Source organism: Salarias fasciatus, chromosome 3, assembly GCF_902148845.1.
Source record: "Salarias fasciatus chromosome 3, fSalaFa1.1, whole genome shotgun sequence".
NCBI lineage: Eukaryota > Metazoa > Chordata > Actinopteri > Blenniiformes > Blenniidae > Salarias > Salarias fasciatus.
In genome coordinates this window covers 14,903,817-14,929,281 of record NC_043747.1, presented here as the reverse complement: position 1 = coordinate 14,929,281, position 25,465 = coordinate 14,903,817, and the positions used below count along the sequence as shown (strand labels likewise).

Genomic DNA, 25,465 nt, shown 5'->3' with positions numbered 1-25,465 from the left:
ATGGAAGCGGAGTGAAAGGTTTTTTTTCCTTTCTTTTTTTTTTTTTTTTTGTGTGTGAATACATTAAAGCGAACAGGAATAGTTTGGTAATTACTTTGCCCTCTTTTTTTTTTTTTTTGTCTGCCTCCAGGTTTTGGACGCCGCCCACACTGAGCTGACCCAGTAGCGCCCAGAGGAGTCCAGCCTTCCAAGGCCTCGCTGCGTCAGCAGAGATGGCTCCTGCAGCCATGTCTGTGCCTCCGTCCTCTCCGACCTGCCGCCGCCGCCACTCCTCCTCCTCCTCCTCCTCCTCCTCCTCCTCCTCCTCCTCCCTTCTCTTCCTCCTCCTGTCCCTCTTCGTGCTGCTGTCGTGTCCTGCGCCGGTCCGAGCAGGCTCCACGGAGAAGAAGAACTGCACGGCCAGCGGAGACCCCTGTCAGGAAGGTGGGCTGCCCTCACTGTATCTGTGAGAAAAGAAAAAAAAAAAAAAACGCAGCGTGAGCTCAATATAGGGATTAACATGATTGCATTTGTACTGTAGATTTTTGTACTTAAACCTTTCAGCGAGCGCGGCTTACTGAAAAGGTTAGGTAAGAGGAAGGATTTTAGCCTCCAGTTTGGTGCTTGAGCATCTGGAATCATGAGCTTTTATAACCCATGAATACGGCGTGACGTCCACATTTCAGGCGATGATAAAAAAATAATATTTTCCCCTACTTAGTCTCATTGAGGGTGTCTTATTTCTAAATTGACATCTTCAGTGAACTGATTTCCCTCTTATGTAAGAAATAATGGCTAAACATTCAATTTCTGCTCTGATGGGCGCAGTAGATGCATTAGATTATGCGGCCTGACTGCATTAATGTGTTTATCATTACTTTGACCGTTTTCGCTGTGCAAACATTCGGAGCAAGTCCTCAGCGTCCCGTTAGCCTTATCCGAGGAGATTCTAGGAACATCGATTGCGCACGCTGAAATGGAACACAGTTGAAAAACATTCTGTGACAAGCATTAAGCTGCGGCCCATTAATAATCGCAGTAATATTTCTGTGGTGTCTTCCTCAAATATCCTGTCAGTGAAGCAGCCCGACGTCGCGTGCGATTCGTTCTGATCCGTCTCTCCTTTTGGTTTCAGGAGTGGTCCTGCCCGTGTGGAATCCGCAGAACCCCTCTGTGGGGGATAAAGTGGCGCGAGCCATTGTTTACTTTGTAGCTCTCATCTACATGTTCCTGGGCATGAGCATTATCGCAGACCGATTCATGTCTTCTATAGAGGTGGGCTTCGGCGATGCGACATCACAGCAATATAGTCGACAAAAGCGGAAAGCGAAAAACTCACACACAGAACAAATAGCACTGACGCGGTGCATTGATTTCCTCTTGCTTTTCTTCTCCGCCATGCTTCAGGTCATTACTTCCCAGGAGAAGGAGATCACCATAAAGAGGCCGAATGGTGAGACCACTACAGCCACAGTCAGAATCTGGAATGAGACCGTTTCTAATCTCACTTTAATGGCCTTGGGTTCCAGTGCCCCAGAGATCCTGCTGTCTGTTATCGAGGTCGGTGACAATATGAGCCGGGCGGCTACGCGTCAGATTGACCGATACGGGAACCCGTAATGGGAACGCGGCGATCTCATTTTGGCCTCCCCCCCCCCGCTGCAGGTGTGCGGTCACGGTTTTGAGGCTGGCTCCCTGGGTCCCAGCACCATCGTGGGCAGCGCCGCCTTCAACATGTTCGTCATCATCGCCCTGTGTGTGTACGTGGTTCCCGACGGAGAGACGCGCAAAATCAAGCACCTCCGGGTGTTTTTCGTCACGGCGGCTTGGAGTATCTTCGCCTACATCTGGCTCTATCTGATCCTCAGTGTCTTCTCCCCGGGAGTGGTGGAGGTGAGGAGACAAGGAGTGAACTTTGCTGGTAGATGGAATAAAACGATACCGGATTAAAGTCTGGAGTGTTAACGCTGATCTCTTTCCTCCCTCAGGTGTGGGAGGCGGTGCTCACCTTCCTCTGCTTCCCCCTCTGCGTGGTCCAGGCCTGGGTGGCCGACCGCCGCCTCCTCTTCTACAAGTACGTTCGCAAGCGTTACCGTGCCGACAAGAACCGCGGCATCATCATCGAGACGGAGGGGGGGGCCGACGGGGGGATCGGAGGCATGGACGGGGGAGGCGGGGGCGGAGCGCTGGGCCCGGGGGGCTTCACCAAGATGGACATGCTGGAGCTGGACGGGCAGATCGCGCTGAACTGCCACAGCGGGATGGACGGAGGGATGATGGAGGAAGGAGGGGCGAAGGACGAGGAGGACGAGGCCAGGAGGGACATGGCGAGGACCCTGAAGGAGCTGAAGCAGCGGCACCCGGACAAAGACATGGAGCAGCTGATTGAAATGGCGAATTATCAGGTCAGCAGCACGCAGTCGAGTCCAATCACTGGCCTTTCCTTGCCGAGTTTGCATGTTCTCCCCATGTAAATTCTCTCTATCGCTTGGTTTTTACAATATAATAGATTTTACTCACAGTTAAATAAATGAATTTTGAATTTTCATTCATTCACTACATGATTGCCTCAGTAAATGTGGATAAAGTCTTCTCATAAATAATTTTTTTGGGGTCCTGATTGGAAACTTTACAGCCCTACACATCTCTCCTGAGTCGCTCTCAGACAGAAATAAACACGAGTTGTTGTTTTACCGCCAGTGCAAAATGACTGACAGCACTAAAACATGTTCCCCGCTCTGCCATCAGGTGGCTTTTGTCCCGGTAAGTTACGTCAGCCTTGGATATATGAGTGTGAAATCTCTCTTCTGACTTTAAAAGCTGTAGCTTGAAAAAAAAAAAAAAAATTGACTTGAGGTCACTTTGCTGCCTTTTTTTCCTGAGCATTCAGCTGTGTCTCACCTGTTACAATTAAGGCTTTATGAAGATTAAGAGATTAAATTAAAGATATAAATGCAATCCTCCTCCGTGGAAATCTTTGGGAAAGGTTAAACTTTCTCGAGTCGCGCGTCGGTGCCGTCCCAGCTGTTTCTAACGGTGTTAATAACCAAAGAAATTATCCAAATTCAATCAAGCTGATGGTAAATTTCATTATGCTGCCTGTCAAAGGTGTCATAATTGATTTACCGCCTGTTCTTGACATAACTGCAAGCAGCACGGATGAAAGTAAAGAGCTGACAAACAGGCTGACCTTTACCAGCCCACTGGTAGTTTTCACACTGTTCTACCTTGTAGTTTAAAAAAAAAAAAAAAGGCAGATGAGTGATTAAAGAGAATAACCACCGAGCGGCTGGAGATAATGACAGAAGCTATTGTTAACGGCTAAGCTGAAGCATTAACTGCTTATAACCTCTGTAGGAAAAAGATGATAAATGAAGGTTAGGCCTTTGAGCACATAAGACAGATTTATATAGGCTTAAGAAGTAAGGAATTTCCCTGTTGGATTAATAAAATACTTCTATTCTATTCTATTCTGTTCTATTCTATTCTATTCTAATCTATTCTAAAGAAAACAGAATTATAAAATCGTCCTGTCTTTTTACGTCCCTGTAAATGTGAAACTGTGATCCTACACCAAGCTGTGGCCACAGAAGCAAGCATTTTGACCTTAAGTTCATATTTTTTGGGGTAAATTTAGATTTGAGATTTGATATTTTAAATGTAGTCACAGTAACAAACTGTCTTCAACTCGTGATATTTAGTGGTTCCACGTCTGAACTGACATTAATCGACTCGCTCGGTTAATCGGCTGTATTAGAGATGTTGTGAAGCAGGATTCTCTGTCTCCCAGTTTCCTGTTGTAGAGTCAGTCGCCTTGTCCCCCCCCCCCCCCTTCCTGCTTTCCGCTCCTCCCTCCCTCACCTCCTCTCCGACATGCGTTTGCCTCTGGATGGAGGGAAGGGAAGGAGTTTGGCAGGCTGAACGTGCGCCGGGCGGCTAACAGATGTTTGTTTGCAGCCTCTCCCCCGCCAGTTTCTCCCCCTCAGCTCGGCGCCATAAATAAGAACAACAGCCGCTCTGTAGATTAAACCCGACCGGGTGAATTAAAGTTCTCGGCAGTCATAATGAATCACCGAATGAAAAATGAAATAGTTTGGAGGGGGAAATGGAGCTCGGAGATCTTGCTCAGCGAAAACAGGTTGAGTTTTTAGGTTGACGAACAATAACTAATTCCGTCCGTTCGGGGAACTTCGGGTTTTATGAAGATCCTGCCGTAAAACTGCAGACTCACTAAAATTAAATAAACTGCAGCTTTCGCAGCTCTGAGGCCACATTTAATCTAATGATCTGTACTTGCTACAGAGGCCAATTTGTCCATTTTCAATTTGGTAAATCGTTACTGTAATAGCTTACTCGTCAGCCATTTTTTATTGAAATCATTACTTATGGATTGATAAGCCTCATTAGATCAGGATTTTTTGCTAAGAGGGCCAGCCGCCGGAGCGCGGCTCTCATGAAGGAGTTAAATCGATCTCTCGGAATATTTTTCCCCACCTATTTTTGCTATTTTATTTCAGCTTCCCTCGCAAAAAAGGTGCGGTTACATGTCTTCAGATGCAGAAGCCAGTCGGAATATTAAGCCTCAATCTTTTAGAGTACCTCTGTGAATATGCAGCTGACCTTTCCTGCTGGTTTTAACTTCCCCGCGGAGGCGTGGGAAGAGCCTCCCAGGAGAGGATTCACCGCCTCGCCCTCCAATTACGCCGCAAATGCGAAAAGATTTCACGAGAAGTATCCAGACGGAACAAATTAAACACGCGACGCGAAATCATTTTATTAATTAGCGTTTTTTTCCCCCCCTTTGAATCAGGTTCTGATGCAGCAGCAGAAGAGCCGGGCGTTTTACCGTATCCAGGCAACCAGGATGATGATCGGAGCGGGAAACATCCTCAAGAAGCACGCCGCCGACCAGGCTCGCAAGGTGAGGCGCGTGGGCCGCAGGTCAATAACGCTAGTGCACCTTTCACCTGATTCTATGTGACTGTGTGTGTGTGTGTGTGTGTGTGTGTGTGTGTGTGTTCCAGGTGGTGAGCAGCCATGAGACCCAGGCGCAGGAGGACGACCCACACACAGTCAGGATGGAGTTCGAGCCCTCTTTGTACCAGTGCTTTGAAAACTGCGGCTCTCTCAAACTGACCGTTGCCAGGCATGGAGGAGATCCCGGCGTCACCGTCAAGGTTTGTGTGTGTGTGTGTTTGTGTGTACAAGTGTGTGTGTGTAGGAGGGGGATCACTGACTACTACTGTTTTTGAGGGGAAAGAAGCCAAAAGACGAGCAGGCAGACACCAGAGAAAACAGAAATCCTCTCTGAACTGCTGCCACGAATATTGGCTTTTCTCCTCGTCTGGATCTGATCTCACTCGTCGGGTTGTGAGTGTCCTTGTTGGCTTTTTTCGCTTGTGAAGCGAAAGAGGCAGGTGATATAGAGGAACAGAGGAGACCTGCGAGACACCTCTCTCCTCCGAGTTTTACATTTCAAATCAGGTTGGCTCGGAAAGAAAGCAGCATATTCTTTTGCAAAAGGCTCATTGATGCTGAGTTGTGTGCTGGCCTCCTGATCTGAATGAGCGATATCCCCGAGAGAGCCTCCGCCAGTCGATTGATATGATATCCGCTTTGCAAGGTTGTCTCCCGTCTCTATTTTTCTCCTTGTATACAAGTGAAACTGCGATCCGAGTTTTCTGCACAGGTGGGCTGACGGAGCGGTCTCTGTCTGCCATCAGCTGAAGAGTGATCCTGTTAAGCGAAGTGGTGCATTTAGCCCACACGCGGGCTTTTTCACCCTGACAGAGCGGCACTTTACAGGCAAAAGAAATATTATTTTTCTGCCAAGAAGGACTTCTCAAAGGCGGCACTCGTGTTTGATCGCCACCGTGTCGAAAGTTTCGAGTGTCTATTTGTAATCTGCAAAGTGAGCCTTCAACTTGCTGTGAAGTGTGCTTAAGAGACCTGCGGCGTACGTATGGCGGAATAATAACCAACAATTAAAGCTTTAAGGGAACTCTCCCTTCATTTTAACCTGCTGCAAAATGAATTTCAGGCTGAATTTTGGCCTCCATCACATTGAATAAAACCACCGTCACATTAGACTTTTGTCTTTCCACAACGCAGTGAAAGTCAAACTTTTATGGCCACAAACATTCAGCTGGTGGATGAATGTAGATTGATGATGCTTCTGGTGCTCTGTGGAGTCTGGTGCCCCTGGTCCTCCACCTCCGGCGCTGCGCAGCCCGCTGAGCTTTGTCTCAGTCTGCGTTTGCCCTCCAGCCGGTTTAAAAAGCAAATGTTCAAAAAGATTTATGAAAGAATAAGCTTTCTTTGAAAAGCAACACAGAGCTTTATGCTTCAGGTCAATAAACACCAGATCTATTATGCTGCTGTGCAACTTCAGTTTTTTTACCCAAAATCAGCATGACACAGACGAAGAGGTCAAAGTGAAAAATGACCTCCAGACCCCCCAATATGCACAGCAGTAGCGAACTGAAGTTCATGACAACTTGAAACAGACAGAAACAGAATGGACATGCAGAGAAAATAAAAAAGTTTGAATGGAGGGAAAATTATAAACTCAATAATGCTGTGATGTTAGTTTTAAGTGTACTGTTTAAGATCTAAAAGGATGGTTTCTCTTGATTGTTTAAAAATTAAATATGATTGCACTCAACTATGCATTGAAATATATATGAACAAAGGATAATATGGAATAAACATGTCCTACACAAGCAGAAGTAGGGAGGAAAAACACAAAGGTAAAAAAAATCCGCACGAACACTGAAAAAACATGAAGAAAAAGGAGGAGAGAAGCTGCTCTCAGTGCATCATGGGTGGTCTCCCAGCAGCCCGGACCCTGTATAACAGCATAAATAAAAGATGGCCCCAGGAATATCGGCCATCTGAATGGATGCATTCACAAATAAGTTTCACTTATGCACATTTCATGAGGAGCTAAAAATAGAGCGCGGGCAAGCTTTCACAGCGCAGACCGGCCGATTTATCCACAGACATGAACAGATCATTTAAATAACTTGTATAATTTAAATGCCGGCGTCGGCTCACCTTTCTTCCGCTGTTGCAGGTGTCTAGAAAGACAGTGTTTTAATTACCAGACAGATGGGGAGGGCGCAGGGAGAAAGGAGACGTTACAAAGAAAGTTTTGTTGCACCATGTTCAAAGTCTTTATTATCTGAATGTATCTGACTGCAGGGCTCGGTTTAATGAAGCTGTTTTTCTTGTTCTCGCTCGCCCTCTGTCCCAATCTCCCCAATGCCTCTCCTCTATCTCCTCGCCGGCCGTCTCTTCTGCTGTCTCCCTCCTCCTCCTCCTCCTCCTCCTCCTCCTCCTCCTTTCTGTTCTCTCTTCTCCCTCTGTCTTTATCTGCCCTTTTCACTTCTGCTTCATCTTTGATGGCTCTCTTTTCTCTCTCTCTGTCCCCCCTCTCCTCTTCCCCACTTCCCCCTATCTCTCTCAGGTGGATTATCGCACAGAGGACGGCACTGCCAACGCAGGTTCAGATTATGAGTTTGCAGAGGGAACGCTGCTGTTTAAGCCAGGAGAAACCCTCAAAGGTAAAAAAAGAAAAGAAAAAAAAACTAGTGACAGCAATAATTTATGGCATATTTTCAAAAAACATGTCATTGAGACTCACGCTCAAACATTAAAAGCCATCTGCAGTTCTTGGGGCAGATTAGCTTCAACAAAAATAAAGAAAAGGGAGCGGTTTTTACTTTTCCACATTTTCTACCGGTTACATAATGTACGGTTTTGACAGTTCGGTTAAACTCGACCGAATTACCGAAAACCGAGGTTAACACATGTTCAACCAGCAGGTAGGGACTGAGCCTGATGTCTTTTCAGTCCTCTGCTCGCAGCACAGCACCAGTTTTATTATATCTTATTGTATAGTTGATGTTTTTTTTTCATATATTTGAATTTCACAACATCTCATTCCTTTGTTTTCCTCAGAGATCACGGTCGGGGTGATCGACGACGACATCTTCGAGGAGGACGAGTACTTCTACGTGCACCTCAGCAACCCCCGCGTGGTCGGCTTCCCGGAGATCGGCGCCGCCCCTCTGGACGCCAGCGCCACGCCCAAGGCCGTGCTGGGCGACAACCACACCGCCACGGTGACCATCTACGACGACGACCACGCAGGTAAAACCAGCCTGGGAGTGGACTGTTGCAACATGGTTAAAAGTAATCCTGGAGTTTCCGCTACAAGACTTGGAGAACATCCGGAGAGAATTAAAGCGAGGGCGAATGAGTGGGTGTTTACCTAACGCATATTATCCTTGATCTAGAGAGAGTGGGTGGTAATCTACTGTCTCTCTCTGTACTGTGTGTGAGTGGAGGCGTTCATTAGCCTCATTTGTTCTTCAGTGTTTATCTCTCTTGAAAAGTAATTGTTTCTTTCTTTCTTTCTTCTCAGGCATCTTTACCTTCGAGGGCGCCAGTCAGAGGGTGAGCGAGAGCGTGGGCGTCATGGAGGTGAAGGTCCTGCGCACGTCGGGCGCCCGAGGCCTGGTCGCCGTCCCCTACCGGACCCTGGACGGGACCGCCAAGGGAGGCGAGGACTACGAGCTGGCCGCCGGCAAGCTGGAGTTCCAGAACGACGAGACCATGTGAGCAAAACCCCGTGTGGAAAGAGGGCGAGCGACACATTTTTTTCAGCGTCCGCTTCCGTTCCGCGCGGCTGACTTCCCTTCACAAACTGCTGTTTTGGTTAACCGAGTGTCTCGCCGTAGAAATGGCTCTATTAGATATATAACAATGTAATAATGTCACTTTTCAAGGTAGGCGACTCTGCAATAAACGCTCGCACACGCGTGTGCGCACACGTAGACGCTCGACCAAATTGCTTCCGTGTCCTTGGGCACATACATTTTTAATACGCTGATGTTAGCGCTGTTAAATTGACCAATACGTAAAGCGGTTGGGAATGCAGTTTCCTCCGGGCCCCCCGGGGCCGACAAAGCAGGCACTCCGTGTTTTCTTGGACGTGTGTGTGTGAGAGAAGGTGCGTGCGCAGCTTCGTGCCTCTCCATTTGTGAATTTGACTTTCAGATGCGAGAATGGGGCCGTTTATGCACAAAGAGGCTCTTTTTTTTTAAGCACTTCTCACTTTCTTGGAACGTGGATAAGTGGTTGTGGGGATTTTGACAGTGTTTTTATGCGGGGAAAGTCAATGTGTTCTCTCAAGTTTAATAATACAGAAATGTGTGTGTGTGTGTGTGCGTTTGTGTGTGGCTTGGGGCACTAAAATGTTAGCAAGGCCATTCAAAAGCAGCTTTTCTGTGGCTCGTGCTGAGAGAACTACTCAGATGGAGTGTGTGTGTGTGTGTTTGTATGTGTGTGCACACCGGATTTTGACCTTCAGAGGATATTGTTGGCTTCAGGGTTAAGCTTAGAATTAATTGTATGTGTGTGAGTTGAAAGGCTGGTTCTTTGTGGCTTTAGTGTCCGTTTCAGCCCTTTTAAGTGTATATTTGCACGTGTGTGTCAGATTTTCATTCACAAATGAGCGAGAACTCTTAAAACCAGTCCGCCTGGAGGTAGGAGTGTCATTACAAGGATACAGTGTGAGTGTGTGTGTGTGTGGCGAGCAGCAGGTCATCGAGGCAGCAGACGGGCGGCGCTGGAGAAACAGACAGAGACAGAGAGACGTGTGAATTAGTGTTAACTGTAGAATCAAGGTTGTCCTCCGGTCGACCACCGCTCGGTGTATCTGCGCCGAAAACAAAGTAGAAAAGTGACGTCAGCGAAGCTCCGATCGCACCAGATCAGATTAGCCGAAATTGAAGCTATTGTCGGTGTTGCCGCAACAAGAGGATTAAGAAGATCACCGAGCTGCAGAGTATGCTTTATTGCCGGGAGATTGTAAGTTTGTGGGTCAGGAGTAAACAGGAGGTATCTCCTTTTGTGAGAAGTGGATTAGCCGCGCAGCGCTCATCTATATGAAGCTTCTGAAAATCACCCCGGGGATCATAAATAAACTTTATTTAGGTTATCATCGGATTAGAATGCATAACAACAAGCAGCGGTGTGAGAAGAATATATTTCCAGTCAGACTTACATATGTTACACATATGCCTGTATGCTGTATATATTATATTAACAGTCACCATTTGGCTTCTGCGTGTTTATGCTAAGTACGTTATTTTACATTCACCCCAAGATAACCTGACGACAGATTACTTCTAACCAGCTTCCTTTAATGGATTTGTATGGATTTGAATGGATTGTCATTGACGCTGACATTCATTGTTCTCAGAGGATGATCTCTGATGACTTTGCTGATCCTTTTTGTGCAGACAGTCAGTCAAACTTGACACTTACTCTGAACAAAACCCCAGCAAACGTCCCTTCCTGTGTGGCGGTTTGGATGCAGCTGGAGATCTGTGGACGAAATCAAACCTGCTGCACTTCAGCTCGCTCACACCGCCGCTGTATTTCCTCCTCGGAGCACCGCTGCTCTGCTCGCTCCCATTCTCCTGCTGGATGCGATTGTCCGCTCCGGGCTTGACGCGAGGCGGGATTATTTGATGTTGCTCCTGAGCCTCGTTTCCACTCATCCTCGTTCTCTGTGGCCCGTCGCCGGTCTGTGCTTTCCAATAAAGCCCCCCCCTGAAGAAAAGCGAGCTGGGGAGGAACGAAGGGAAGTGGCAGTTTGGATCAAACACTGAGGGAAAGGAGCTGAGAGGCTTTGAAGCTTCTGCTGTGCGAAAGCTGGATGAGCAGGGAGGCGGCGGAGGGAAGGAGGACGGGAGGCGATGGATCGATAATCTGACGCTTCCACGTGAGGACGTGTGAGTGAGCCGGCTGAAGGATACGCCGAAGAGAAGACCCCCGTGGCACATTGATCAGCCCCTCCTGTTGTCTCTCGACCCTCTGTTTTATTTATTCACCTCTGTCTTTATTCTGCCTCTTTCATCATCTCTTCACCAATCAGTCCTTTCTATCTGCGGTGATTTGTACACTGCTTCATCATCCTCCTATTCAGCTGTTCCGTGGGAAGTCCAGTCACTAGTTGGTTTTTCAGTTAAAGATGGATTTAGCATCTCCCTCATTATCACTGTCCGATGAGCTCTTTCCCTCTAATTCTAATGTCTTTCTCTTCTCATCTCCAACAATTATTGTATGTTCTTCCGGCCGCGCCGTTTTCTCGCCTCTTTTCATCTTCGTGCTTTTGAAGCCAAAGTCAGATATCACCTTCCGTCTCTCCGCTAACCTGGACCTGCTCCTTTAATCTGCTGCACTCGTTTACCGTTCCTCCCTCCATCGACCATCTTCTCCCCTTTTCTGTCTCTGCCTCATTACATCCCCACTGATTATCAGCCTAGAAATGGCTTTCTTTCCCTCTTTATTTCTTTTTTTTTTTCAAACCTCTCGTTGAGTTTTCACACCTCTTTTCAGAAAATTGACTCAACCCAGACACGACATCGCATATCGTGATGAAAGGATGCTGCAGATGAGTTGGATTCAGGGATGTAGTGAAGGAAAACCAGCGGATGCTGAAGAGCAGCGGAGAGATTCATGCGGTGGTAGATTTTGCTGAATAAGTCAATGTTTAAAGTCTGAAAACAGTTTCTTTGAAGCCATAATAAATGTAAAAGTTGAGACAGTTGTCCTTTTTTTTGACACAGATGAAGATAAGCGGATGAGAACCAGAAGGGAAGCGAAGTCTCATCCAAACAGCTGCTTCCTCATTTCATTCTGCTCCTCCTCCTCATAAATCTTACCTCCTGGCGTCAGTACATTTCTTTGTTCTTTACCACCCCATATCTATAGAACTGATAAAAAATGACAACGGCCATTATTTTGGGCTGATGAGACGCCCAAATCCACTGAAAACACAGCGGGGAAAACAGAAAGTTTGGACAGTGGCATTACTCACCAACATGCTGTACGTTTCTGCTCCTAATGGTTCAATACTATGCTGGTATTTACTCTGTGTTTTGAGATTTAGTGACCTTTAAGAAGCACAATCTCCCAAAATGGCCACTCGATCACAGGTTAAATGTCGTGGCTCGACTCGAGAAATGAGTTTGCGGCTGTGTTGAATCCAGAGCCGTTTTATTTAGGGCCGCGCAATTTATTCAGTGTCACTTCAGTGTCAGAAGTGCCGCGCGTCTATATTTATTCTTCGTATAGACTCCTATTCGGCGCAGCGGGAATAAATTAATTCTGTCTCTGTTCAGCCAATTAGTTCTCTTTTTTATTTATCTCCTGGTTGTTCGTCGGCGCAGCCTCTCAGTTATTTGTCGCAGCGCCGTGTCTGCCTCCTCGTTTCCTCTCCTCGTCCTTTTGTTAATCAGAAGACGTGTCTTTGGAAACTATGGCCACTTATTCTTAGCCTTTTCTGACCTGCAACTCAGCACAGCGTCACAGCCAAGGCCCAGACACCTGTGTGTGTGACAGTCTGTGTATGTTTGCATCCATTACAGTGTGAGTGTGTGTGTGTGTGTGTGTGTGTGTGTGGTCCTCTCCCCTGGCTGCTCATTATAAATTTGAAACAGGTGTCTCCGCCAAACTGTGCCAACGCCTATTCAATTACCGCCTTGCCCCGTGTCTGTTCCTGTGTGTTTTCGTGCGCACGAATGCGCTCGCTTTACGCGGCGAGACACCTCTCAGCGTTTTTATAGAATATTTTATTGTGCATAAAAAAAAAAAAAAAAACTTTGCGGCATGTCAGCTTCCAGACGCGGCCGTATTAAAACCTCAGCCTCTCGTTCCTTGAAGTCTCGCCTTTCTTGATACATTTTTCCGCCCTTCCACAGAATAATGATTCATGATCATCAACCATTCGTTCAGCTCCTTATTAACCATCCAGCTCTGGATCCTTTCCTGACTCACATATATTTTACAATATGTATCATCCCGAGAGAAATCTAAAGCTCGACAGGCCTTCCATGCTATGATTTGATGCTAATTTTAAGGAAGGAGGGCTTTATTGGATGGTAATTTCATCTCAAAATGCATAGCAGTGCAGTCCAATGAGCTCATTTCCGAGGAGAACAAGCCTGTTCTGTCGCTTTCTAATTGGATCATAGAGATCCACTCAAACATCCCCCAAGTGCAGCCAAATTACGTCCTCCCGATGTTGAGTCTTATCTATTGTAATCCCGGCACCCTGCCATGTTTCATTATGCGTTGATGAGGCCCAAACTCAACTTCCTAGTGCTTTTGACAAAGCTGTCAGAAGGGCTGTGATCATGCATTAGCTGCCGGTGAAGGAGAAGTTTTTTAAACAACACGTCCCCCCTTCGGCGAGACGTTCCTTAGGAATTAGGAGGAAAAAAGTGAGAGCGCGCGTGTTGGTGTGGGCGTCTGCAGCATGTGTTGCGCCGCTCGTGAAGCGTTTGATATTTGCAACCTGTTTCTCCGTCTGTCACCGATGTAGGGTGACTAACCCAAAGCTGTTCCAAAAATAAAACATTCTTTGAACTCCAAATCCCTAAAAGCTGCGTGTCGCCGTGCCGTGTGTGTAGAGGGCGTAACAATGCGTGCGTGTGCGTGCATGCATGCGTGCATATGTGCGTTTGTATGTGTCAGCAGCTCACTGTAGTTTCATTGCTCATCTCGCCTGTGTCACTTCACCTCGTCCTCCAGCCCCACACGTGCACTCTCCTTCTTTAAGCCGTGCACGCGCGCACACACATGAAAGGACCATGTTCCATGCAGTCGGCCCATTACGCCCTCCCTACTTATCGACACGCTGATAAACTGTTTTGAGATTAAACCAGTTTCACTCCAGGATAAATGTGTTGTTTACCAGATTTGAACGACTAGGAAGCAGAAAAAAAAAACCACTGCTCAGTGGTGCAACACACCAGTTGTTTCTGACTCACTTTTCCACCTCGTGAGGTGCGCTGATTTGTTGTTATTATTGTTGTTGTTGTATGTTTTCGATGATAAGAATAATTTACTTGATGGGTTAACATAATTATCCACTCTAAAGTGCAAATCCATCCTGTGTTTTCTTGTACAAGCCTCGCATCCTTTTAAGTTGCTGGTCCACAAATGAGTTTCTGTGGACAAACGTGAAAATTCCTTCGTTTTTCATCGGGATGACTTTGTTGTTCGTTTTTCCTCCTCGCGCTGGTTGTTGCCATGGCAGCTTTTGATCCATCCCATTGTAAGCGAGACAAAGACGAGACAACAATGGAAAAAGGCAGAAAAAGTAGGAAGAAGGATGAGTTAAAGACAACGCTTTGTTGTTGATTTGCTTCTATGGATTTGTTTTATCTGCTGTCGTTGTGTCTGCGAGTAAAGTTTAATTAAGACGGATTGCGGCCGCCGTTATCTCGCTCCTCCTCGTGGATATTTCATATTTTCTCTTAAACATTTTTTGCTGTAAGTTCGTGAAACTCCTGACGGTTCGTGTACGTCCCCACGTGCGAAACACACACCCATTGTTTGTTCTTTAATTAGTAGAGCAAAACATTCACTGGCCAAGTGGATTATGAAGATTAAAGGGCAAATCACATTTCAGCATCGTCATGGTCTGCGTGCGGCGGAGAGAGACGGAGAGAGAGAGAGAGAGAGAGACCGAGGACGGAGAGCATCGAAGGCTAAATGACAGAGTCACGGAGCAAAAAATAACCAGAGAAGAAATGAAGCACACATGCTTTCATCCGCCCTTTCCTCTCCCTCTCAGCTCTTCGTGTTTCTCCACCTTCTCCCTGCCTTCAGGCTCTCTTATGTTCTGCCTCCACCCTCCTGCTTTTATCCCCCCTCTTCTTCCTTCATCCCCTCTAATGTCAAAGCAGTCAGAGTTAAGTAGCTTAAGTCAGCATCTTTAACAACTTCACAAGACGTGTGTGTGTGTGTGTGTGTGTGTGTGTGTGTGTGTGTGTGTGTGTGTGTGTGTGTGTGTGTGTGTGTGTGTGTGTGTGTGTGTCCCGTCTCTCTTTGTGCGCGGATCATATTCGGCTTGAACTGTGTATCAGAATCGATGTGGCAGTCGCCATATTGACAGCTTCCCCCATTCGACAGTGATCCACCTCTGAGCTTCACACACAAAACTTATGGAGCACAGCTGTCTTTCTTTCTTTTCCTTATCTGGTTATTCATCTTCCTGTAAGGAAGTAAAAACAACCTTCAGAACAGAAATTCAACACATTTTGCACAAAAGATATAATAAGATGTAATGCAACTAATAATGTTCTGCACATTATTAAAAAACGGCACAAAACCTGCCAGAAAACGCTTTTGTTTCCAAGAAATGTAGCTCTATTATGAAAATGGCTCAAATATCATATCACACTGTTGGCAAGTTGTTTAAGTACTGGCTTTATTACATTAAAAATGGCATTACTACTTGTTTTAAAATGGGCTGTTGCGTGCAGCACTAAATACAGCGTGCCTCGGGAGCTTTCACTTCCACTCTGTTGTTGCCTTTTTGCGCCCTTATTGATGTTGTTTTCTCGTCTCCTCTGCGGATCGGCGTCTTTGTTGTGCGGCTCCAGCGTTCGGCGTCTCTGTCGCTCCTCGCCGCTCCTCTCTGCTGGGCGCTCTTTTTCTTCTTCTTCACCCAGCGTCTTCCCCCCGTGGTTGTTTTTCTTTTTTTTTTTCAGCCCCACAGTTCCAGCAATTTTCTCTGCCAAGAATGGACACACACACAATCACGCCCTATGGTCAGATTTAGGAGTCTCCACACACACACACATACATATACAGCGTGCACACGCTTGACTCTTGCCAACGACTCCCTGTGATCAAGCCCCCGCGGACCGCACACACCCTGTAATCAGAGCCCGGAGGCCCACCGGGAGCTGCCGGCCCCCCACTGAACCCGCCCCCGCCCCCCCCCCCCCCCCCCCCCCCCCCCCCCCTCCCCGCCGCACATCTGCCCCGGGACGCACACCCTGCCGGGCCGCAGCCGTATTAAAGGCCTCGGCGGTGCGTTCACTGACCAGCAAAGGCCGAGGCGGAGGCTGCAGGGTGGGCGGACCGGGATGTCACTTCGATTTATTCTGACTGCAAGTTTTCAAACAGTCTTGAAAGACTTTCTGAGGTTTAGGTGCGAGTGTGTGTGTGTGTGTGTGGGGGGGGGGGGGGGGACGTGCGATTCATTCATCTTTCTGCACTGTAATATTTATGATGGAAAAGTCGTGTTTGACTTACAGCTTCTGTTTTGTGCTTCCTGTAAATCCACTGCTGCTTCTTTTGTTCCCTTTCTGCTGACCAGGGGAATAAAGTTTGAGTGGAAGGTTTCTGGAAGGTGGAAACTCGGCACGTTTACCCTCTGTTCTCCACTTCAAAAGCAGCAGTCATACCCTTTGACATGAAACACTGCCGTGACTCATTATCTGTAGTATTGATCTGTACATGGCTGCCTCTAATAATCAGTATTGATTGAACTGAAAATTATTTTAGCATCGATTTGCTGGTAGCAAATGTAAAATTGAAATGTCATTTCATTAACAACTTGACTTCATTTGCCAGTTTCAAACTTTTTAATCCCACATTTGACCTCCATCCTCCGACGCGCCGGAGAGAAATTGTTGAGTGATGTGTGTCTTTCCCTCCCTGTTTATTTTTCTCACTTGTTTTATTGCTGGCCCACTGCAGGCGCCGCCTCGCGCCGGCCGATAGTTTACCCCCCGACTGGTTCGAGGGGATTGTTAAATTCTGCCAGAGCAGTGACCTCTGTGCATGATTGGACGCCCGTCTGGTGGCAGCAGCAAGCAAATGAAATGAGCCGAAATGATCATTTGGCCTCGGACCGAGAGAGCGTCTGGTGCTGTCCCTCAGCCGGGGAGAGCCGCAACACCAACAAACTAATAGATTCTGATGGAAATAGAGGAAATATTCTGATTGCAAAAAGCAGCTGCGGTTGCAATCAGATGCAATCAGCTGACAAGCATTTGGGTAACAAGTTGCATTTGTGAATAAATTTGTAAGATCAAGCTTATTGTGGGCAGGTAGATTAAATACTCTTTTTTTTTTTAACTTTCTGCTTCTTAGATTTGCAGCATGTTCGTGATGTTAAAGGATAAGCACGGTTTAAACACTTTTCACGTCGTTTATAGAATGAAGTAGAACAATATACTCACCCCGAACGCTTTTCTGATCCGAACAGTGCTTCGGGAGAAATTTTGATCCAAAATCGAGCGGCGGGCATCCGTATACGGCTAGCAGACGGGGCATGGGTAACGCCGCTCCTAAAACGGCTTTAATCGTCCAAAAAGTCATTCGTTTCACCAATATTTCATCTGTCGTGGAGGAGTGGCGTGAGCGGACCATGATGAAATATTGGTGAAACTAATGAGTTTTTGGATGACGAAAGCCGTTTTAGGAGCGGCATTACCCATGCCCCGTCTGCTAGCCGTATACGGATATCCGCCGTTCCATTTTGGATCTAAATTTCTCCCGAAGCACTGTTCGGATCAGAAAAGCGTTCGGGGTGAGTGTATTGTTCTACTTGATTCTATAAACAACGTGAAAGCTGTTTAAACCGTTCTTATCCTTTAATATCAGTATTCAGTCTTTCATTCAGCGCGCTCTTTTTCTGTAGGTGTATTTTGGCACTAAGATATCTGAAATGATTACACTGTGATTTAGTCGATCCTGAACTCTGGATTCCATCACTGTTCGCTGTTTTTGAGCTAACTGCTAGCTCACAATGCAGCCAGGACTTATTCGTAAAGCTCATTCCTTAAACTTGTTCTCTTTTTTCTTTTGGTGGGATCTTTTATGTCATGACATTTCAGTTTCAACTTGGCCTGATTTTTGACGTTACATTCAGCTCTGAAATGCTTTGATACAAATATATGAAATTAAATATATTACAAGTAGAAACTGATCCATCTGGAAACTGCTGATGTTATTTGGATTTAGCTTTGCTCTCATAAGAAAACAGTTTAAATTTTGTTTCTGTTGAGCCCTTGTTTTTGGGTGGCAGGTCAATATCAAGACTTCTCTCCTTGCCACCTGTGATGATTGGAGTGTTGATATCAGTCTGATGGAGCACACACACACACACACACACACACACACACACACACACACACACACACACACACACACACACACACACACACACACACACACACACACAAAAACACACTCCACCAGGCCGGTGTGACCCGTTTCGGGAGTCTCACTCCAGAGCTTGAGAAACTCTGACAGGATGAATGCATGCTGCTGTGAAAGAGTGATGAGCCAGTTCCTGACTGCACTACCTCGGGGTAATCTGGTATGATACACACACACACACACACACACACACACACACACACACACACACACACACACACACACACACACACACACACACACACACACACACACACACACACCGTGATGTCAGAGTGATTAAATCACTAATAGCTTGTGGAGGAGACGAGTCACACAAAGCTCTTCCTCTCTCTCTCTCTCTCTCTCTCTCTCTCTCTCTCTCTCTCTCTCTCCAGCACACTTCCTCTGCTTCTCTCCATCTTGACTCCATTTAACTTCTCCCTCCTTCTCTCCCCCATCATCCTTTTCTCCCCTCCTCAGAATCGCAGTGCCCCCCCCCCCCCCGGCCCCCGCCCTCCGCTCCTCGCCGTTCAGGCTCCTATCCCTCACCCGCCGTCTCCTTTATTAATCTCTGTATTTCTTTTTGCCCTCCACCTTCCGCTTGATCCATCTTTCCCCCCTGTCGTCTCTTCACTTTTATTCTTCCCATCGCAGACACCTTCTCTGTCTCCCTCTTCATTTTACAGGATGATATATCATCCCTCGCTCCTTTATTGTTCCTCTGTCCGTTCCCTCTCACCTTTTCCTCGCTCTTCCTCGCCACTCTGCCTCTTCCTCCTGCTTCAGCGTTTGCCCTCCATCTTTATCACCCTCACTCTATCATCCTCCTTCCTTCTGTTAAATCCCTTATTGTTGTCTCTATCAGCTGAATTTAGACCAGTATTTGTTATTTTTTGAGCTTTTCTTGTTTTCCTCAGTTTCTCTGACGTTAAATAAACTTATGCACACAGACACACACTCGCTGTTTTTATAAGCGCTTGTTAGTGTACTCGGAGGCTTGTGATTATTGATTTCTTGAGTGTGCCATAAATGCATCGCCAATAAAGCCTCGGTGTGGAGACGACGCTCGCTTTTTAATGGCCCGTAAATACAAAACGGCGAGTCGGAGTGCAGGTGAAGGGCAAACTGTCTGCAGAGGACCGAAATAACAGAATGGAAGAGGACGAGGGGAAATGTCGGCGTTTTAAAATGCAGCCTCATCATCGCATCAATAAATCTAAATATTTATCGCGTCTTTCTACAATCCCAGTGAAAGTCGCCGTGCAGCTGGGAAGCTGTAATCAGCCACATTAACCGGAGTAATCCTCACTTTCCACAGTAAAGCGCTCGCCTTCTGCAGACTGATTTCCCCTGATGGACACTGATAAAATCTTTCCACGACCTCCAGGTTATGAACACGCTGCAGGTAACGGGAGTGATGGGTAAAAGATGGACGAGCGGGGTTATGTAGGTGGGGGGGAGGGGGGAGTCGGCGTCGGCGGAGGATGAATCGTTTCGTAGACAGGAGAGAGAGGGGGGAATCACGAAGGGGTGCGCAGAGAGCGAACGGGGGCAAATGACAGCTTGAAAGAAGGGAGAAAATCAAATAGGACAGGAGGAAGAGGCGAGGATGAGGAGGGTGGCTCACATTTGGTAAAAGCCAACTGTTGGCACAATGGGTGGCGGATGGAGGGATGAGAGGAGCGAGTGGAGGAGACTGATGGGAGAAGAAGAGAAGGGCGGCTGATTTTCATGTGCCAGGGGCAGAGCGAGCGTGTGTGTGTGTTTGTGTGTGTGTGTGTGTGTTTGTGTGTGTTTGTGTGTGTGAAACTCTTTGGCTCACAGCTCTGTGCGGGCCTGGCAGTGGTTGGCATGGCGATACACACCCCACTGCTTGATGGCGCTCACCTTCAGCCTCCGACGCCCGTCAGTCAAACCAAGGTGTCATTTCTCACACACACACACACACACACACACACTGGTCTGACCTCAACAGGAACGAACCGGTCGCAGCTGGTGGGTGAAGTAAAGTCTGAGATATTAAAAACTAAACGTTCTCTGTTGCAGCTCTGATTTGTCGCCGCTGACAGACGTCTGAAAGTTTGACAGATTGTGATTATTTCCTCCTTGTTTTATGTATTTCTGCTCGACTGCGCATTCAAATGGAATTGCACTTGAGGATTAAAAAAAAACAAAAAAAAAGTTGTTGATTCTTGAGAGAAAATGTGGAGGAAAAAAAAAGAAAGAAAAAGTGTGACTCATGGAAAAACAAAATTATATAAAAGCCGCATTGGCCGCTTTAATAGGTACAGCTTGAGACTCACAGAGAGGCTTCAAACCTCCTGAGATTTGCTCCATGTTAGTTAGTTAGTTGGTTCTTCTCTCAGTAAAAGCCATAATTTTACCACTACTTATTATTTTTGTCATTTTTTTTCTGTCTGGATGCGTAAATACATTGAGTTAATCCTTTTTAAATACACTCTTTCGTACAGTTCTGTGGCTGAACTGAAATAATAAAAAACGAAAAGCAATAAGCATGCGGTCCACGTTTGCGCTGCAGCCCTGATTTGTTGTTTCTGACAGATGTCTGAGTGTTTGACAGATTGTGATTATTCCCTTTTTTGTTCCGTTTGGTTTTGGTTGACTGCTGATTCAGTTGGGATTCCACTTGAGGATAAACAAAGCTGTTGAGTCCCGAGTCTTGAAGAGGCAGAACGTGACTGAAAAACAAAAAAAAAAAAAAAAACCAACATTGAAAGTGTGACTACAGAGGAAACAAAATAATACAAACGACCCATTTATTATTGGTGTAATCTTCTCCAATGACTCGTAAATCCCCAACAAATGGCCCACAGGTCTGATACGAAGAAAAACTAAAAAAGGTAATAATAAAGAGCTGGAGGAGCGTTTTATAATCAATCAGGTTAACTGGCAGCGGCTCGTGACGTGACGGTGTATTAATAGAGCAGTAAAGATGAGCAGAGTTTTACGAATGTGTGGAAAAAAATTACTTTTATAGATCTTGTAACAGTTTAGGGGGGGAAAAAAAGCTTCCCTGAAGATATTTACAATACATGATACGATCAGGAGAATTCAGGGAATCTTCAGAAATCCCAGGGGAAAAGGCTGAAGGTCAGACAGAGGAGGAAGAGGAGGAGGAAGAGGAGGCGTTCTCGTATATCGACGCACATATTGATGAGGCGTGAGCTCTCACACTGCTCTAGTTTCACATTTAAAAACACACTTCTGTGTTCATAACCCCAAGAGCACGAGCATACAAGTCAATGGTTTACGTTCCACTTCCATTTCTATAAACAAGAACAAACACGATGATGATAAAGACCGGTGAGAATGATTAAACTCGGCTAAATTAAGGCACAGGGATGCTCTCTGCTGGCTTCAAAGCCTGAGAATAAAGGTCAATCGGCCAATTACAAACACAAATCGCTTAAAGTGGAATCTGGATCCCACAACGCAGATTGGTCACCTTCAGTAAGTTTATGGTGTTTTTATAGAGCTGAGACATTAAATGAGTTAAACAACCTTTAGTCTGTTTTCAATGGAAAACAAAGATAATTTATTTTTCGATTTAAACAACGGAGCGTAAAAGCTCGCGAGGCGGCTTCTTCCTTCGTGTTGTGACATTGCTCAAACAGCTTGTTTCTTCGTGGCAGCCGCTTGCTTGACCGCGACATAAATATAAGATGAGCGGACCTGAAACATACATGAGAACAGACGAGAAGAGAAGAGGAAGGAGGAGGAGGAAAAGGAGTGAGGGATGGAAGAAACTGTCGTTCATTAACTTCTCCTCATCTTCGACTCTTTGCGTGTTGGTGATTATTTCCAGTCTTGATCAAGATGGCGTTTTCTTCCTGATGCATCAGTATCTGTGTCTTTCTTTTTAATCTTTCCATCTGTTGCTCAGCTGTTTCTTTCCTCCTCTTTGATGCTGCATTTATATTTAATAAATAAATGTAATTTGTCTTTAAATTCCCTTTATAGATCTCACATCCCAGCCCCTCGCGTTCTCCTTTCCCTTCCATTTGTTCCTCCGTGCGTCTCGCCCCTCCGTGAGAAAACCGACTGTAATGTATAATTAAAGCTGCTAAAAGCGTTTTCAGTCGGAAGAGAACCGAAAGCAGCGGCCGCGACGTTCGAACAGCGTTTTCTGAAACAAAGTCCTGTCGGCTGCTGCGCGCGTTACCCCGCTCTTCAGCATGACAAGCGCCTTAAACAAAGCTCTGAGCTGGAACTGTCAAGCTAATGAGTTCGACGCGGACGCGGTCGGATGCCAGGGTTACATCTATATAGACTAAAGAAACGTTCGGCATTAAATAACAGAGGGTAGGAGAGAGAAATGTGGGTCTCACGTTGTGCAAAAACCTCGAAAACCCATGAAGGATCTTTCCTCTGTCATAACTGCAGCGACAAAGTTAATCAACATTTGCTTTGGGTCATGATTTCAACGTCCTTCAAACGGCGTTAAGCTAACTGGATGGCGGTCGTCACTTCTTATCAGTCTCATGCGTATTGCGGAGTCGGGGCGACTTTGCTGTTCGCTCCGTATACTGATATGAATTATATCAGCCTGTTTTCTCTCTCAATCTCAAAAGATTTCTGCCTTTATGTCAACAGAAGTGAAACACAGTCCAACGGAGCTCATATTCATTCACATTCGGATGACATTATATGCATAACTTTACATTTATATGTTTAAAATGGCCAAAATCATTACATTGTTTTCGTTTTTGTCCCAACCTCCTCCTGACTCGCACTTTTTTCTGAATTGATGCGTCATGTTCTGTCTCACCGGCTCGGGACTGATTAAAACCGAGAGCGGTGGGTATATTTGGGAGTGACCAAGCTAAGTTTGTAGAAAGCAGAGGACGTTCGTCCCCTAAGTTTTTTTGTCCTTAAGGCGCCACTTGTCGCTGTAACTTCCATGCGAGACAGTAACATGACTGACTGCAGCCTCGCTGCGCGAGACGTGCACTGATACATAATCGTGTCTATTCTTGGTTTAATGATAGATCCTCCCGGCCGTCGGCGGGCACGCGCCATAAACCTGCGCACGGCCGCGCCGCCGCATTCGGTTTCGCAGATTAAGCGGCGTCTGTGAAAGTCTGCCTGAAGGACGGAATAAATGGCCGCCCTGTGGGTGAATAATAATTATTCTAATAAGCTGCTTGGAGCCGCGCAGGTGGCGTTTCCTCACCTTGTGCCATTTTTCAGGACTGAGCGGCGTTCGCGGAAAAAAATGGCAAAAAGGCCCGCAACACAAGCCATTGCATAAGCCATTACATAAAGTCAGAGTATTTGTTCAAACCCCGGACCACTTCAAAAAAAAAAAAGCTCTCAGCTGACTCAGAGTCGTACGCTGACCCCGACCACGATACCTCTATATCCAAAACCCCGTCGCTCCGTCAGACGGATCCTGCTTGATTTCTCTGAGTGCGCAGGAATTATGCAGAAAGCATAACCTGCCGTGGAAAAAGCAGAAGTCTGAGTCTGCTTGTCCTCTGTGATTGGCGTCATCGAGGCCCAGCCGCTGTCAGCCCTCGATCCCATCTCCCATTCAAGCATATTTTCTTTAAAGTTTCAAACCGTTTCTCTTCTACGATTTCATTTCATTCCCTTTGCTTCCTCCTGAAAACTGCTAAGTGCATTCTTGACCTCATGAGACCGTCTCCGAGAGCCACCCTGCACAGAACAGACATTGAAAGAGAAGTGGGAGTGCTCTTCTTTTTCAATTAGGAGGAACGGCTGCCGAGGCAAACTGGCTTTTTTTTTTCTTGCTCTTATGCTAAGTATGAAAATTTCAGAGGAATATATATCTTCCAAAATTGGAAGAGACACACAGAAGCAACACGCACATCTGCAGATTGCAACCCCCCCCCCGAGGGCAAAAGGCAAATCCAGTGGATAGTCACGTGTCGTATACTTTGTATTTGCAGCAAGAGAATATCCCTTTACTCATTCATGCAGACCAAACGGGCTTCATGTGAATCGAGGAGATGGAATGAGAGAGAGGAACTGTGAGGGTATGTGCGTAATAGTACGGAGACGGAGAGATCAAAGAGTGTAGTTTGATGTTAGTAAGTGTGGAGGTTTTGCGCTGTACGTCTGCGTTTGCATATTGCACGTGTGTCTGCTCCGTTCTCGCTCACAGGCGACAGACCTCATCACTCCCAGTTCTTATTCCCACCAGAATCACCTCCTCTGCTCTGCTCCTCCTCCTCACACCTCCCCTTCTTCCCTTTTCTCTGTGTCTTATCTGTCTTCGCCTCTTTCCTCATCCAGTTGCTGTTTAATGAGGCTTCGCCGGCAGTGACTTGCAGTTACATTATAATGTACCTAAATTGAAAAGTATTGCTTGTTATTTATTCAATATGCAGCCATGTATTTATAAAGAAATTAGTCTGTGTACTGTCGAATCTGAACCACTCTTTTTTTTTTTTTTTTTTTTGCAATCTTCTCCTCCTTTCTTTTCCATTACAGTTGACATTTCTGACTGCATAGCTATTTCCTCCTCCTCGCCGTCGTCTTCCTTCATGCTTTTCTCTCACTTATACTCCCGGCGGAGCAGAGAAAAGTAGCTGCTCTGGATTATCGGACATCATGCGACGTGCGTTCGTGCTGCTGCTCGATGTGATTCGGCGATTTATGGCATATTTTAATCCAGAACAGCGTATAGTGCAGGCCGGATTGCTTCGACACGAACGTGTGCATGTGGGGCCGACGTGAAGACGGTCTTATGCGTGTGCATTATGTGAGGTGTGTAAAAAGAGTGTGATGTGGGCGTATACCGTATGTGTGTGTTTGGGGGATGGTGGAAGGGATTCGCCACTGATACACACTCCGACGTCTCACGGTTTCTATGCCAACCACATATGCTCCACGCTTCCTGTTTTTTCCAACATGTTCCCAGACTGCAGTGTGATGTTGAAAGTTCTCTCTAGTTGTATGTGTGAGTGATGGTTCCTACTTTAGGAGTGGACCGAGGTTGATCATCTAAACAAGAGGAAAGACAGAAACTTGCGTTCCAACATTTGCTTGTTAAATCTTTTATTTATTCTGATTGTAAATTCTGAATTTTCGCACATCAACTTCAGTTTATTTCTCATTAAATCCGCCAGTAAAATTGCATCCCTCTGTTTCACACACATACTCGTTCTCCCCTTCCCAATTAACTTCTGACACGGCTTCGTGTTATTTTTTTGGCGCCCGCCACCCATTTGCACTGGCACCTAATGCAGTAATTTGAGCTTCCTGTGCGCGTCACTCAAATTTTTTAGGCTCTCTGAACCCAAAAAGTAGCATCTGTATCAGTTTCCCCGCGTAAACAAACACCAGCTGCGCCTACAACTTCCGCAGATTAGACCGTTAAGTCCCCCGAATGCTGCGTGACATGATTTCCAAAGCCGCGTTTGAACAACTGTGCTGTATGGAGTGTACGCTCAGTTTTCACACAGCAAGTTAAATATTA

General features: G+C 46.3%; 1 protein-coding gene across 1 annotated transcript in view; it reads left to right on the top strand.

Annotated features, from left to right (window-relative positions):
* Positions 1–25,465, top strand: part of slc8a4b (solute carrier family 8 member 4b) — an 80,170-nt gene that overhangs the window by 40,692 nt on the left and 14,013 nt on the right. Inside the window, exons 2-11 of the mRNA XM_030119487.1 lie at positions 131–423; positions 1,115–1,254; positions 1,387–1,539; positions 1,645–1,872; positions 1,968–2,384; positions 4,790–4,900; positions 5,004–5,156; positions 7,448–7,544; positions 7,942–8,133; positions 8,408–8,600. Of these exons, the coding sequence (XP_029975347.1) occupies positions 213–423; positions 1,115–1,254; positions 1,387–1,539; positions 1,645–1,872; positions 1,968–2,384; positions 4,790–4,900; positions 5,004–5,156; positions 7,448–7,544; positions 7,942–8,133; positions 8,408–8,600 (1,895 nt within the window). The 5' untranslated portion in view covers positions 131–212. The remainder of the gene's footprint in view (positions 1–130; positions 424–1,114; positions 1,255–1,386; positions 1,540–1,644; positions 1,873–1,967; positions 2,385–4,789; positions 4,901–5,003; positions 5,157–7,447; positions 7,545–7,941; positions 8,134–8,407; positions 8,601–25,465) is intronic.